Source organism: Rhea americana, unplaced genomic scaffold, assembly GCF_003343005.1.
Source record: "Rhea americana isolate MKP2758 unplaced genomic scaffold, rheAme1 scaffold_31, whole genome shotgun sequence".
Taxonomy (NCBI): Eukaryota; Metazoa; Chordata; class Aves; order Rheiformes; family Rheidae; genus Rhea; species Rhea americana.
Genome location: NW_028186435.1, coordinates 7,028,140 through 7,042,297, shown reverse-complemented (window position 1 = coordinate 7,042,297; position 14,158 = coordinate 7,028,140). Strand labels below are relative to the sequence as shown.

The window sequence follows — 14,158 nt, the reverse complement described above, 5'->3', positions numbered from 1 at the left end:
GCCCGTTTGGCCGCGGCGCGGGCGGGGCATGCCGGGCCGGGGGTGGGGGAGGGGAGAAGAAGGCCTCGCCTCCCGCTGCGCCGCGGCCCTTCCGCCGGGCTAAGTGGCTTATAAAAAAATGCGTCACGGCGCGGCGCGTTTTGGGCCTGGGCCTGTCGGCAGTTCGCTGCGTCTCCTGGAAGCGCGCCGAGGCGGTTCTCCATGCTGCTGGGGCCCCTGGTGTCGGCGAAATTGCACCAGAAGGGGACGGCTTGTTCTTCCCTGAGGCTGGATGAGCTGATTTCCCTCAAGTGCCTTTATTCGTGTATGGCTTTATCTAGCCTAGTATGCATCGAAAGTGCATATTTTTGCTAGCAGAATCAGAATAATAAAATGAATGCACACATATCTGACCAGCTTTTTAAATCTTATTAAGAAGGTGTTTGGATTCTGGAGCTGCTCTGTTAACCTGAAGTAATAAATATTTTCATCTGTAACTACAGTTAAGATAGTATTTCAGTTATTGTCTTATTATGTGAATACATGTGATCCTAATTTCTTAATGTTTTTGATTTAGTGAAAAGATCAAGCAGTCAAGATCAGGAGGAGGAAGAATACAAAAAAACGCTGTTGTGCTTAAAAGTCAGATAACTGACCAAGAAGCTGTTGCATCACTTCTTGCTATAGTGTTGCTTTGTGTGTGTGGCATCTCCTGTCTGCGCAAAGAACAAGTGGTAAGTTTTTTAAAAAATGTTAAACATATTATGTAGTTGTCAAGTTAAAAATTAGAATTTAAATACTAAAGTATGGRGAAATTGGTGGTTTCCTTTTTAATAAAAATAAGGTTAGAATTAGAGAATCATCATGATATGGCACTTTAATGACAACTTTTAACTGAAAAATAGCTATTCGTAATTCTTTATCATAAACATAGTTTTCATATTTGCAAAGCATACTAGTGTATGTGTATATTCAAGGACTTATTTGTCCTTGAAAAAATTCTTGGCTTCAGAATGGACATGGAGGTGAAAGGCATCCTATCCTGAAAACAACCGTGCATGGACATTCTTACTCTAGTATTYGGCTATTTTTATCTTCAGCCATTTTGGATACTTCTCGGAAGTGATTCTCTGTGTGGGCAGCCCTTTAAGGCATTACAAATACTCTAATTACTGTTAAAAGTGAATGTGGACTTAACTAGTCAGTACATAATACATTACAAAATTTACATGGAAATGGGAGCTAAAACTTTAACAATTGTATGTCAGTAGTGAAACAGCAACATTGGATGAGGGGGGAAAAAAGGATAGTAATAGTCAGTAAACAGCTACATATGTGAAAGAGGSTGCAAAATACTTTGTAAAGGAAAGATTTCTGCAATGATTTGTATTGGATGTGTGCCTGGAAAAGACTTAAATGAAAGACTGTCTGAAAGAAATAGCAAATCTGTGGTGTGACAATTATCTAGAACTTTAATAATTGTCAGAAGTAGCTCTGCTCACTAGCTGAGTGAGTTAGCAAGCACAGTGTGTATACATGGAAGAGGYGGAAAAGGTGTGCAAGTAAACATGCAGAGAAAGATCATGCCCACCTTATAGTGCCCTCCTCCTTCTTTCTCTTCCTCTTGCTCTTCAGTACATAAGAGGAACCACTGCTTGTTTTGCTGTGTAACTTGCAGCACAAGTAAATCAACACCTAATTAGGCTCACAGACAGGAAGAATTAGGGGGTTGTACCAAGCATGTTGAGGTCTGTATGTTTTATTGTGATGTTTTAAAAATATCTTAGATCTCTTAAATAAAAAAAATAAAAAAATAACCCACAAAAAGGACACCACTTGTTTACTAGAATACATACGTACAAAATAATGGTAAGGTGCAGGTGACCTGAACTCTCATTTCCCACTGCTTCAGACAATGGGCAAACTTGGCAGGCCATCACAATAAAAAAGTAAAAATGTGAAGATGCTGCCTAATTTTGGTCCCTTTTGCCATGCATCCTTTTTTATCTCTAAGCTTGGTTACTCTGTGATGTGAAACAGCAGTATTTTGATCTGCAGAACCTCAATTTCAGTGGACTGTTAAACATAATGAGGTGATGCTTTGGCAATGACAAGTTAGAACATAGAAACTTTTAAGTTCTGAATTAATAATCCCCAAAACTTAAGGCAGAGTGAACATCTGTGAAAATAGTTCCTCTCAAAGTTAAAAGATGCTTTATCTTCTTGCTCTTCCCCAACATTTTTTCAGCTGAAGGATTGCAATAAACTACCTGTCTTTCTCAAGCAAGAGAGCCGTACAACTTTGCAACCCTGGCGAACCAGGTAAGATCATATGGTGAGAAATTCAAGTTGGAAGTTCTTGAATGGATTCCAAAACCACACTCAGAATTCATAGTAAACGTAAAGCTGAAATAGCTAGCTTGCTCCAAATCGGGGCGTTCTCTTAATCCTATGATTTCTTCAGGTAATTTGGTAATTGGTGTTTGTCCTCTGGATGCTTAATCATATCAACTGGAGTAGGTTGGGGGCATAACRCTAAATTTTGCAATTTGGATTATTTGAGCATGAGTTCTGATGGATCTTGTGCATAACACCCTCTATATAAGATGTAAGTAGAGGTGTTGTAGAAGAAGAACGTTAAAGTCTGCGTAAGTAAAAGTTACTAAAAACTACTGTTCTTATTTTTGGAGCATTGTATTGGAAATCTTCATTCTTCAGAATCTTAAATGAGGGAGGCAACTTATGTTAATACTGCTGTTGTCTCCCTCTTCTTTCTTTCTTGTAGTTGTCCTGTTTTGTTTTTAAACCTTGTGGTGGTTTCTTTTTGTTTTTTGTTTTTTCTCTTTTTTAAGAGGCATTTTTTTACGCCTATTTCTTCCTGGCCTTGCATCTGGGTTTGAGCTTTCCCTCAGCCAAGCTAGTATCTGTTCTTGGTCTGCCTTCTCCTTATGTTCTKTTAACTGGTGTCCCATCATTGTTCCTGGCCTGGGAGAGTTGACTTATAGCATAGTGGGGAGAGGCATCTCACATAGTAGGAGGAGAATCCGTAGGTGAGGGAAAACAGGGACAGCTGAGATCCCCCTCTAGGCAAGAGATGATTTGTCTCTGCCTCTTCATCATTCCAACAGCTGCTGCAGAGTTTCTTTTGAGTCTTAGAGCTCAAGTTGCGCACAATCCAGTCCTTAAGCTAATACTTAGGATTGGCCAACATCAAAGGGCTAACTGCTTTTTCCCTAATTCCGAGAAGAAGCTGTCCGTCCTTTAGCCAGCTTGACAAGTCAGGGGAATATGGCTGTTCATACAATCCTTTGGCTCTGTTATTTTTGCCAGGCGTTTTCCCCAGAGGCTGCTTTCCCTCATGGGAGGCGGAGGGAGAAATGGGACCCCAGGCTTCTTTCAAGGGCAAGGTGAATATGGGGAAATCACCTGTGGTGATGGGGAGTGGGTGGGAGGAATGTAAATGAGGCTAAATATTATAAAGGTGCTTTTTTTATTCCAGCAGGATTTGGGAAAAAACAAAAGAGAATGCCTCCAGGCCTATAGCTGGTGGAGAGGACCACAGAAAAAACGAAAGAAAAAGAACAAAATAAAACCYGGAAGAATAGAGTTTGTTAGTAGTTCAAGCAGGTAAAGTATTTTTGAAATGGGAAGATCTGACTGCATTCATTTAAATTGACAGTGAGCAGTGAATGCCATTGTTTAACTTTTTTATTCTGAAATAGTGCCGCTGGTGCCTGTACACCAAATACTGCAGGTGCAATACAGTAATGAAGGTTTCTGTAGCAAGTTAATTTCTACCACTGTTACTGAGAAGCAGTGGTGCAATATGCTGGTAGCTTTTTTTGAATTATTACTGTAATTTGAGATAATATCTTTTCTTGGAACTTGTGTGCCTTCATTTTTCWTGCTTGCAAACAGCAAAAGCTGAGCTTTCTAAAAAACAGCTTCTAATTAAGTGTGTGTGTGCATGGTGTGTGTGTTTTTTGCTAAAGCAGTAGAATTGACCCAGAGAAACTGAGCACTTTATACAGGAGTCATGGCATTGCATCACTGCATTCCTCAGTAGTCTTTCAGTTAATATTTTTTGTCACATTTGTCTCCTTATTTGTCCAGTGATAAGTTGCTGTATATCTGTCTCCAAATCTGTTGTTAGTTTCTAAACAGTTTTTTTTTTTTGAAGACCGGATTATTCAATATTTGTTGGGGAGCTCACCCCAGAAGTGGATGACTTCCAGCTCTATGACTATTTCCTGAAGAGGTACCCTTCATGTATTGACTGCAAGATAGCAACGGATCTACTGGGATATTCCAGGTAACTTTTAAGCAAATTTGAAATGCTATCAGTATGTCTGCTTCTATAAGTAATGTATAAGCACTTACATCTGAACTTTTTCCGCCTTTTTTCTTTCCCCCCCTGAGGCAGGGAGAGAGCAGAGCAGATAGCAGTCTTTAACTCTTAGAAGTATGAGCTTCTTTGCTTTAAAACTTTGGGGTTAGTTTCAGGAAGCTGATAGGATAAACTTCAATTTAAACATGCATGCCTGCATGCAAGGAAACCTAAGAGGTGGGAGGGGGTAGAGCTGTGCATTGAAATCAGTGCTGCTCTGCTCACATATGGCAGTGTGTCTGCTTAGTCAACTGCAATACTGAAGACAAAAGAATTCCCATTTTTACATGCAGAAGAAAAGAATAAGGCCTGGCAAATTGTAGATGGGGTTGGAGGGCTGAGCCTATTAGTACTAGTAGTAAATACAACTTAGCAGAAGCTAAACTGGCTGTGCAGTGAATCAGGCAGGGATGAGAGTCTGCTGTTCTGATAGTACTGGCTGTAATAGGCGCACTCAAGCAAAACCACATTTGAGGTAAAAACGTTAGTGCTGTATAGTGCTAGTTGGTTAATACTGCTGTATATGCAGAAGTATAGAATCTGATTAGTTACATAGATAAGCAGTTAAGAAGAACGTATTGTTTGTGCTGGCTCTTAGCTGGTTACATCTTAATGTTACCAAGGCACAAGCTGTTTGCTTCCGGCCCAAGTTTTTGATTTGGTGAAAACATTTACTGTGCATGTGCACATGCTGGAGAGGCTGAGTTCTGTAACAGAAGCTCTAGTAGTTACTATCATATTTTTTTTGTAGAAGACAAATTGGTTTTGTAACTGTTACGCATACTAGAATTTTTGTTTTCTCCCTTTTGAAAATTGTAGAGGGTATGCCTTTGTCAGATTTGGTGAACAAGGTGATCAGATGAGGGCACTGCAAGACTGCCAGAATGCGCCAGGTCTGGGGGGAAAACGAATTCGGCTGAGCATAGGAATTTCTAAAAGGTAACAAACCAGCTGTGCATTGATACAGTAGTTCTAAATCAGATTCTTGTAGCTCTGCCTTCGTAAAGTCTGTCTTACTTGCTGTAATGACTGTACACATGATGCAGTCTACTTCTGCATTTTTTTTGTTCCATATATTATTTTGACTCCCTGGATTCATCTGCCTCTTTCAGGATTGTTGGGGAGAGGTAGATTCCAGGTTTTGGAACATAGGCTTAGCTGTTGCTGTGACCAGTCTTGTTTCTCATAGTAGCAAAGTTGAATGCATTCACAAATATTCTTGGGGTTTAGGCATGAAGAAGGTGAAGGGATGACAGGTTAATGTAGGGTTTTGTATGAGTGAGGTTTTCTATGCTAGAACACTGGTTTCCTAGCAGGCTAGAGGAGGAAGGAACTCGTTAACTGGAACAATACATGTGTATAGGGGGAAGAAAAGGGCAAAGGAGATGGTATTTCACACAGACAGTTCTGGTAACATTCTTTGCTTTCCAAAGTTGGGGCAGTGGGGAGTTTAAAGTTTGTATCTTTATCATTTGAGAGGCTTTTTACTCTGCCTTCTCAGTTCTTTCAGTCAGTCATTTGAGGCAATCTCTGACCAGTTACAGAATTGATACCAAATTTGATAAACTCTGATGCAGGATACATGTTTGTATAAAGCTCTTGTATTTAAGAGGTTAGCTTGTATGTTCTGTTAAACAGTGGAAATAAAAACTCTTTCTGTCCTTACTCTGTATAATACTGCAAATGTTGCATCTTTACTTAAGAATGGAAATGCTCTTATTGAAGAGGGCACTGTCCAGAAGTGGTCTGATGACTAAATGAGTTTGAAAATAAGAATAGGTCATGAAGAAGCATGTTTCTCCACTTCTGCTACCCAGAGCAATGCTGACAGTGTTCTGAGGTTTTTTCTTCCTTACAGAAATGTGTGTGTGGGGAGAGAAATTAGAAGCAGAAGACATAGAGGATACATTATCTAGCTGTTTGTACTACAGTAGCAAAATAATAAAATGCCTCTTTACTGTAAAGCTAAACATGCATTCTAACAATTATATGCTTAATGTTGTAGTAAAATACATGTCATTAATTTGTATCTATTTCTGAACAGCTGAATTCTGTGCTCTCTTAGTATCAAAATTTCCAGCCATCAGAGTAGTTTCACAAATACTCATGTAATTTGGAAACTATTTGTGAATTCCTTTAATCTGTGTCCTTGACAAAAGGCATGTTTGAAACTGTCTTTTCTGTTGGGGATACAGAGGTCCTGGGTGCTGGAAACACAGGAGGTCTGCTTCTACTGAATCAGTGAAGAAATGTATAAACATAAAGGACTCTTGGAATGTGCAGCTGAATTATCTGAACTTACCTTATTCAGTATACCTCAGTTTTATTGCAGATAACATTTGTGCCTTGATTGCTGTCAGTCTGGAACTGCCTCATAGAATATCTTTGGGGGAGATTGGTTCTTAAGAACCAATGTATTTTGTAAATTTACTGCTGATTTGGCTTCCCACTGGATAATGGCAGTGATTATGATTTAAAAAGACTTTCACCTGACAGACTTTGGCAATTACTGAAAAATATTTTGTGGAGAATAAAGCGGAAAAGGTGGGGGTAAACATGGGACACTGCATGCTGGCAGGCACTGTCAGATGTTCCTCTGAAACAGAATCTAATTTGGCTCACTTGTTTCTGGAAATAAGATTTAGTAATTAACCAAACAAAAGATAGAAGGACTGATTAAGAATGAATTCACTTTTAAAGCAGCTGTGCTCGTAAATGCCTCCTGGTTTTAGTCAATTAGTTTTTAGCAGAGCACAAAGATTTAGCAGCAGCTTGCTTATACTACTAATAAAAAATACTTTAAATGGATAGAGATAACAGTGCCATGGATCTCAAGTTAATTCAGGAAAATTACTTTTGGTATAGGTTAAGGTGAGAGTGTTTGTATAAACATGAGGCACTGTGCTATGGTTTTTCTCACTGTCACCTAGGTGGCTATTTTCAAGAAATTTTTCCTTTTAAATTCTGAAGTACATAAACAGATTGCCAGTTTAACTTCAGAACTAATTTTAAAGCTTACTGTTCTCAAACTCTAACAGTATATAACTTCTAATGTTTCAGGCTGAAAGCAGAATTCCAGCGGTACCAGTCATATAACTATAATGATTATTACCAAGATTATCAGAACTACTACTCGCAGTGGAATTAYGATCCTTATGCTGACTACAACTATAGCTCCTATGCTCCCTATGATAGCATGCAGGCTGTTGGAGACTGCTCTTTAGGAGATGCTGTTATGGCTCCAGCTGTTTTTGAGGTAAAGATACTACAAACTTGTTCTAAATAATAAATTCCACAAGTTATTGGGTAAATTGGAGCAAAAAAATGAGAACCTAAAACTGAAATCATGCTTTTTTTGCTTAATGTGGAGTGGGGGTTAGAATAGCAGGCTTCTTGCTGAGGTGTTTGTGTGATTAAGTGCTAAAGCAGTACATCTATAGTTAGTTACACATTATTGCATGTTGCTCACATACCAAATGTTTTTGACCTACAGAATCATGCTGTTATGCATATTCCTGTTGTCTTTCTGATGTGCTTTGCCTCAAGCAAATTAAAGTATAAGATGGTCTTAAAGTTTATTGGCTCATCTGAGATGACCTCAAAGAGGTCCTTTCCAACCTAAGCTATACTTCTGGTTTTCTTTTGTAAAGAAGCTGTCTATTCATGTAGTTGGAGAGAGCAACTTGGGATTAGGAGATGACAATGGTTATGTTCACATAAGTTCAAAGTAGTTTTGTACTTTTGATGTGTTATGGCTTATGATTTAAATTTCTATGATCACTTTCTTGTTTCAGGAGACTTCAGCTATGGCTGAAATCAATGATGACCTAATAATTGAAGGTAATAATGATCTTCTGAACTTCTATAATGAGATATATATATATATATATATATATATATAAAATAATGAGCTTCTATTTGAGGTATGTCCTGGAAATTGAAGAAGGTAACTCATGCACTAAGGATCTCTGGAGTGTAGCTGAGAAGTTGGGGTTGATACTGTTTATATTATATGCCAAGTAAAATGGGACATTATCAATAATACAGTAGCTTTCTCTTAAAGCTACCTTTGGTCTCTTTCCTAATTCCAAACTTGTCATCTCTGTATTGATTCTGCTAAGCAGATTTTTTTATTAAATATTCATCAAGAGGCCAAAGTTCTGTTTCAAAACCCCAAGGTAAAAGCTTGTCTTTGTGCTAAAATGAGTATCTAGGCTGTGCTTAAAGATTTGGTACCAAACTTAATTGTTTGACTAGGAAGGTTCTGGAACAGTCCTTCCCACTGAGATTTCTTTTGTCAGTGTTTAACTTTATCCTGTGTAACACATTAGTAGAAATGACTTAACAGGTTTAGGGAAAACACTCACAGCTTAAACTATCCTTAAACTTGTTTAAATACAGTTTAATAATGCATTCTAATACAAAAAATTCTGAAGTTGGAATTGTCAAGTTTGTCATAATTTTGGGGGAATAAACAGAYTTATTGAATTGATAAAGCAACTCTAAAGCATATTCTTCAGCATTTACTTCTCAGTTTCTCTTGTGCCTCTCTGAAGTCAGATACTTGTACTGACCAGGCTTTTATTTTTCAGATCCACAACTTCACTTGGATATTGATGAGATGAACAGACAATTTATGGAGACAAGTGAAGAACTCTATGATTCACTCATGAATTGTCACTGGCAACCTCTGGATACGGTCACTTCTGACATCCCCTTTGCTATTTAAGTGTCTTATATAGCATGACCGTTATGACCAAGGTGCTAAAACTACATTTCTTCTACATTACTATAGATCATAAGTTTTAAAGCACAATGATAAGTTGGGTTTTTTTTGCTATGCTTTTGACAGATTCTGTAATCTTTTGTTCATCACTCTACTCTTGGAGCATCTTGAAATCATGTAAATATTCTAGAAATGTAAAGAGTTAAATGGGGTCTAAAGATAGACTTGCCTGTGTAAATAAAATTTTGTTTCTGCAAACCTGCCAGCAAGGGATTTTACTCATACATGTGTGCAGCACATTCTCTTCTGGCTTAGAGAATTTAATTGGAGTGCTTCATCTGTTGTTGACTTGGAATAGGCATCAGGCCATGAACAAAACCCAGCTCTTCTAGTTTTTGAGGTTTCATAGATAATTATTTTTACAAGCACTTAATGTGCTTACTTAGATAAAAATATATTCAGGAGATGGTTCTAGGGTTTGCTATGGGGACACTCATGCCTGCTGTTCCTTCTGTAGTCTGTTGGAGCTAACTATGCTACTGTTGAGACTTAAAGTAGTTTTAACTGACCATCAAGTATGGCTTATTAAAAAGAAGTGCTAACTTTGGGGTGCCGCAGCTGCAAGTATTCCATGAGCTGAGGTTGTTCTCAGATGACCATCTATGCCCCAGTATACTACTTCTCCCTAAAGTCTCGTGCCCCTCCTCCTATAGCCTTCTCAGCTTATGTTTTATAACAAACTACTGTAACATTCTTAAACCTAAAACTTCATGGAGGAAATGATTTTCTCATTTAAAGGAGGAAAAATAACCCCCCCTACCAACAACAGAAAACCTATTAACAACTTCTTGTGCCTTTCGTGTAAATAAGTTGCACAACTGGTTGAGTCTTCCTGCTGCTCGGACTCTGTGGGCCAACATCAGGGGTCTTCTTTCTAAGAGAAGGTTGTAAGATCTTTCTGAAGTAGGATGCCAGTCTTCAGTGTTGGAGTAAGAGRGATGATAACGAGCAGAGTGCTGCTTCATTAGACAGCCACCTCTCACCATAGCTTTCCTTACTGCTAAACTGCCTTCATCTTGAAAGGCATGAAGTGTTTTGTAGTCACAGACTGCTTAATAGTATACAAGCAAAAGTATTCACTACTCAACAATTTGTAGTAATAACTTAGGCTGGAAGCAGAATTTATTTAGTGTAAGTAATAGCTGTTGAAGCAACTAGAACCACTCAAGACACTTGTCACATGGCTACTGACGTGTGTTTTGGGGAAAATCTAAAACAACTGTTAGCAGATGCAGGAATCCATTTCTTTGGCCTTTTAATGACATTATTAATGTCAGTGAAGTTACTTGTAGGAACAGCCATAAGGCAGAGAACCTCATGTAGGCAGGGGGAGCAGCACCACAATGTCAGCAATTGCTGCCTTGCTTTGGGGAGAGCTAGTTCCTGGGAAGGGGGATTTGGRCAATTCCCTTACGCAAACTGATGAGCCTCTGGTGGTGGCGGGGAGCATATTTATGAGAATTTAATGGAATGTGGAAGTAAAATAGATGGAGCAAAGAACCTGATTGGGTGGGAAAGAGGTAGCCTGTTATCCATAGATGGGAGTTGTTTTAGGAGGCTGAGGTAGGGGAGGGGAGAACTGTAAAGATGGTAAAGCTGTAAAGATGCGGGCTCCTTGAATTTGAATGGGAGCGTGAAAGCTTTCAAAGCTTAGAAGAAATGTTGATGGCAACTTCGGTGTGTAGCTGTGGTTCTTGACCTTAGTAGTAAGAGCTGACCTACYACACAAAGGATTTTGAAGCTGGTAGGTACTGTCAACATGAGTAGCAAGGGTACGTAGAAAGGATAGCAGGCAGTGTCCAGCTCTGTGCCTGAGTTACACGCTGCTTGAAGTGGCTTGCATAGCACCACTTAACACTGCACTTATGTTGCAGCAAGTGATCTGTGGAAATCTTTTGTGCTATTGATTAAAAATGTGATAAGAATAAGAATGTGTTGGCCCACAAGAAACATTAGCTGATTGCTGTAGAGTCTGTGCTGAATTTTGGCCATTGAGAATTCCGCTCACAATGTGTAAACTATGAGGGGCTATGTTTTGGGGCCCAAGTAGCTATGTGATTTCACTTAGTCTGACAATGTGGTAGTGACAGCACCACACTATATGAACCTCAGTAGTGTTAGTCAATAGCTACTACCTTCATGCAATTTTCCCTTGTTAATAAAGTCGCTACACACTACATTGGAGACTGTTTTGAAATATGCATGCACCTTCTGTTCTGGAATGTAAATTACCTGTGTAAGGGAAATACTAGTTTTGTAAATTCAGTGAAAGATTGGGCTACTAGTTCCTCTCTAAACCTGAGGAATGTGGAGGGTATACTGTCTTGCAGTCAACTTAAAAGGGGAAGGAGAGAAAAAAAAAGTTGCATATGTGGGTTGTAGCCTTTGTGATGCTGTTCCAGAATAGTTCTGTAGGCACTCCCCCCCCCYYTTTTTTTTGCCTCTGCTGAGATGTACTAGCCAATCCTCTTTTGCAGTCAGGAGTGTGTGCATAGGATTAGGAGTGTTGCAGGGTTTAGGGAGTAACACTGTTCATAGTGCAGGTTTTTGACTACAGAAGCATCCTGAATGCAAAGTTTCTTCCTGTACTGCTATTACCTATAAACCCCAAATACAGGAAGAAGTGTTCTCATTAGAACTGTTGGAATGCATTGCTGAGACTTTCTACTGAGTAAGCTTGCAGTTGTTTTACAATTACCAACATGTTAGCTGGCTATACAAAGACCTGAACACATTGTAGGGGTGTCTGCCATCAGTTTTACAAAGATGTGATTGCAGTGGGAGCTTTCTTAAAAAACAAAAACAAAACACAACAAAAAAGACAAAAAAAAAATTAAAGGAAACCTTTTCCACACCACCATATTTCACTTTCTCTGGTTCTTTTTTGTTTCCATTTTATCCAACTGAAAGGTGTTTTTTTTTTCCTAAGCTTAATGAAGGTTTTTTTTTGTAAGAATATCAAGTAATAGTTTCATAAAGCTTCTTCATTCTGCATAGTTACGATAGTGCCTTTACTTAAGTTTTGCTAGCTTTTTTCCTGGAATAGTTTTAACATTACCTATTCCTTCTCTGAAAAGAATGGCTTTAGTACAATGGAGTGAGGGGCTACTGATCCCACAGTTGTGAGCAGGGAAAAAGAAACAGGCCAAAAAGGTTAAAGTGTTACTTAAGCCATGACTGTTTCTTTTTGCAGGATGCTCTTGGACCAACAGCTTCTTTCTAGCACTACCTCAAAGTAAACTTGCAGATCTAACTCACAGGGAAGATTCATCTAATGCTGATGATCCCTCTCATTCCGCTGGATTTCTTTTTTGCATYTGCCTTCCGTTTTGGTGTACTTTTAACAATGCATATTTAACTTCAGTGACTCATGTTAATAGATGTTTGTTTGAGTACAGCTATGAGCATTTCTGAGTCATAAGTGTCCTTAAGGGCATGTCTCTATATAAAAAATTGTTCAAAGTAAGTAAAATGTAAGTAAAGGAAGTAAATAAAATAGCAGATGAATTTACAGAGAAAAGTTGTAGTATAGCTGCCTTTGCAACTCATCTGGAAGAGAAGATGTTGTTTCAGATTGTCTTAATATGCTTAGCATACATCAGAAAGAGAATCTTAATTTTAAAATAGACCATCACTTAAGAGTGTCCAATATAGGAGTAATTTTAGTCAACTCTTTACGCAAATACGCTTTCAGAAGTTGGCATTACTACTGATAAGTGATCATTATTAAAAGGCATAATTTATATCCCCTTGTGAAGCTTATTTTTCCCATAATGGATTCTTTTTGTCCTGATGGAACTCACAATAATTGATTCCTTGGCCAAAACAATGACAAATTCAGGCTAAAATGTTACCTTMTTTGTATTTTATTGATAATACTGATGTAAATCTTTTTTGATTATATTGATTTTTTTTCTACATGTGTGTTATGGAAATAGAGCTTTCTGCTAGAATTGGTGTGCAAATGTGAACACTAGCAGCTTAAAGAGATGAGGTAGTTCTTATAGGTGCCTTCTAAATGTGTTCCTTGTCTTGGCTGGTATAAACCATCCCGGGAGACATAAAATTTTAGCTAGGCTGGTAGAGGAGAAGAGGAGACAAGTTCCGAAGGTCCATTTTATTGGGAGAAATAGCTAGAAGGTAATTCCACTCTATTGGGATTTCAGAAATGATCACCTCATTTAGATGTCCATGAAGGCAGGACTAAAGACTAATCGGTGGACTGAGAGATGGCAAATCCAGACAGTTGGGAAGATACCAACGAGGTTAAAAATTCCAGTATGAAACAAGAAGCAAAGACTTCATGGTGCGAAAATCCCAAGATTCCTCCTAAAAGCAAGGACTCTGCTGCTGCTGAGTTGCTTTTCTTGAGGCCTTCAGAACTGCTTTTACTGGTGTGAGTTTCCTTAAACCCTTGAGTTTGATAAGCTTTCTTCGGGTGTGTGTTGTGATGACTGCTTTTATTTTTTGTGCAGATGGGTGAAAGGGGTTGTGAAGTACTGTATTATGGCTCTGTCTTTCATTGTTGAATATCTATGATAGACTCAGTGATCGTAGTCTCTTTGCTGCATCAATGTGCGTGAAAACATTTGTTACTGCACTGTGTTGCATTTGGGGTGATGAACACTTCCTGACTTTCACATTGGGTGGTTGAGATCCACTGCTCAGCTCCATCACGGGAGTGCACCACCTAAGYGTGCCAGCAGCGCACCAAGTAAGACACAGAGCCGCTGCGCTTTCTCAACTTTCAATTTTCAGTAGCATAAAAATATGTGATGAACTAAAACACTTCACGTTTTCCTGATTTGTACTGGAAGCCCCTCTGGTTCTGAGGTGGAGGAAGCTGGGTTGGGGCTCACCTTTTCCGCCTGCTGCCTGTTAGCCGAAAATGAACGACGTTAAAAGCGGAGGGTGCCGCGGGATGCTGCGGTAACGCCCGTAGCTGCGCCTCCTGCTGCTGGAGCCTCGCCGCCCGCCGCGGCCGGAGCAGCAGCGCGGCGCGCGGG

At 39.1% G+C, this 14,158-nt stretch overlaps 1 protein-coding gene across 6 annotated transcripts in view; it reads left to right on the top strand.

Annotated features, from left to right (window-relative positions):
- The window catches only part of LOC146593040 (tRNA selenocysteine 1-associated protein 1-like), a 14,816-nt gene extending 876 nt beyond the window's left edge, over window positions 1–13,940 (top strand). Inside the window, exons 2-11 of one of the 6 annotated variants that reach the window (XM_085310080.1) lie at window positions 557–713; window positions 2,228–2,301; window positions 3,310–3,386; window positions 3,461–3,606; window positions 4,160–4,291; window positions 5,186–5,305; window positions 7,427–7,622; window positions 8,161–8,206; window positions 8,959–9,127; window positions 12,346–13,940. In XM_085310080.1, coding sequence (XP_085166206.1) covers window positions 3,357–3,386; window positions 3,461–3,606; window positions 4,160–4,291; window positions 5,186–5,305; window positions 7,427–7,622; window positions 8,161–8,206; window positions 8,959–9,095 — 807 coding nt within the window. In that variant the 5' untranslated portion in view covers window positions 557–713; window positions 2,228–2,301; window positions 3,310–3,356 and the 3' untranslated portion in view covers window positions 9,096–9,127; window positions 12,346–13,940. Of the gene's footprint in view, window positions 1–349; window positions 454–556; window positions 714–2,227; window positions 2,302–3,309; window positions 3,387–3,460; window positions 3,607–4,159; window positions 4,292–5,185; window positions 5,306–7,426; window positions 7,623–8,160; window positions 8,207–8,958; window positions 11,330–12,345 lie in introns of those variants that run through there. The other 5 variants (XM_085310079.1, XM_085310083.1, XM_085310081.1 and 2 more) reach the window with 5 other exon arrangements.
- The last annotated feature ends 218 nt before the right edge of the window (window positions 13,941–14,158 follow it).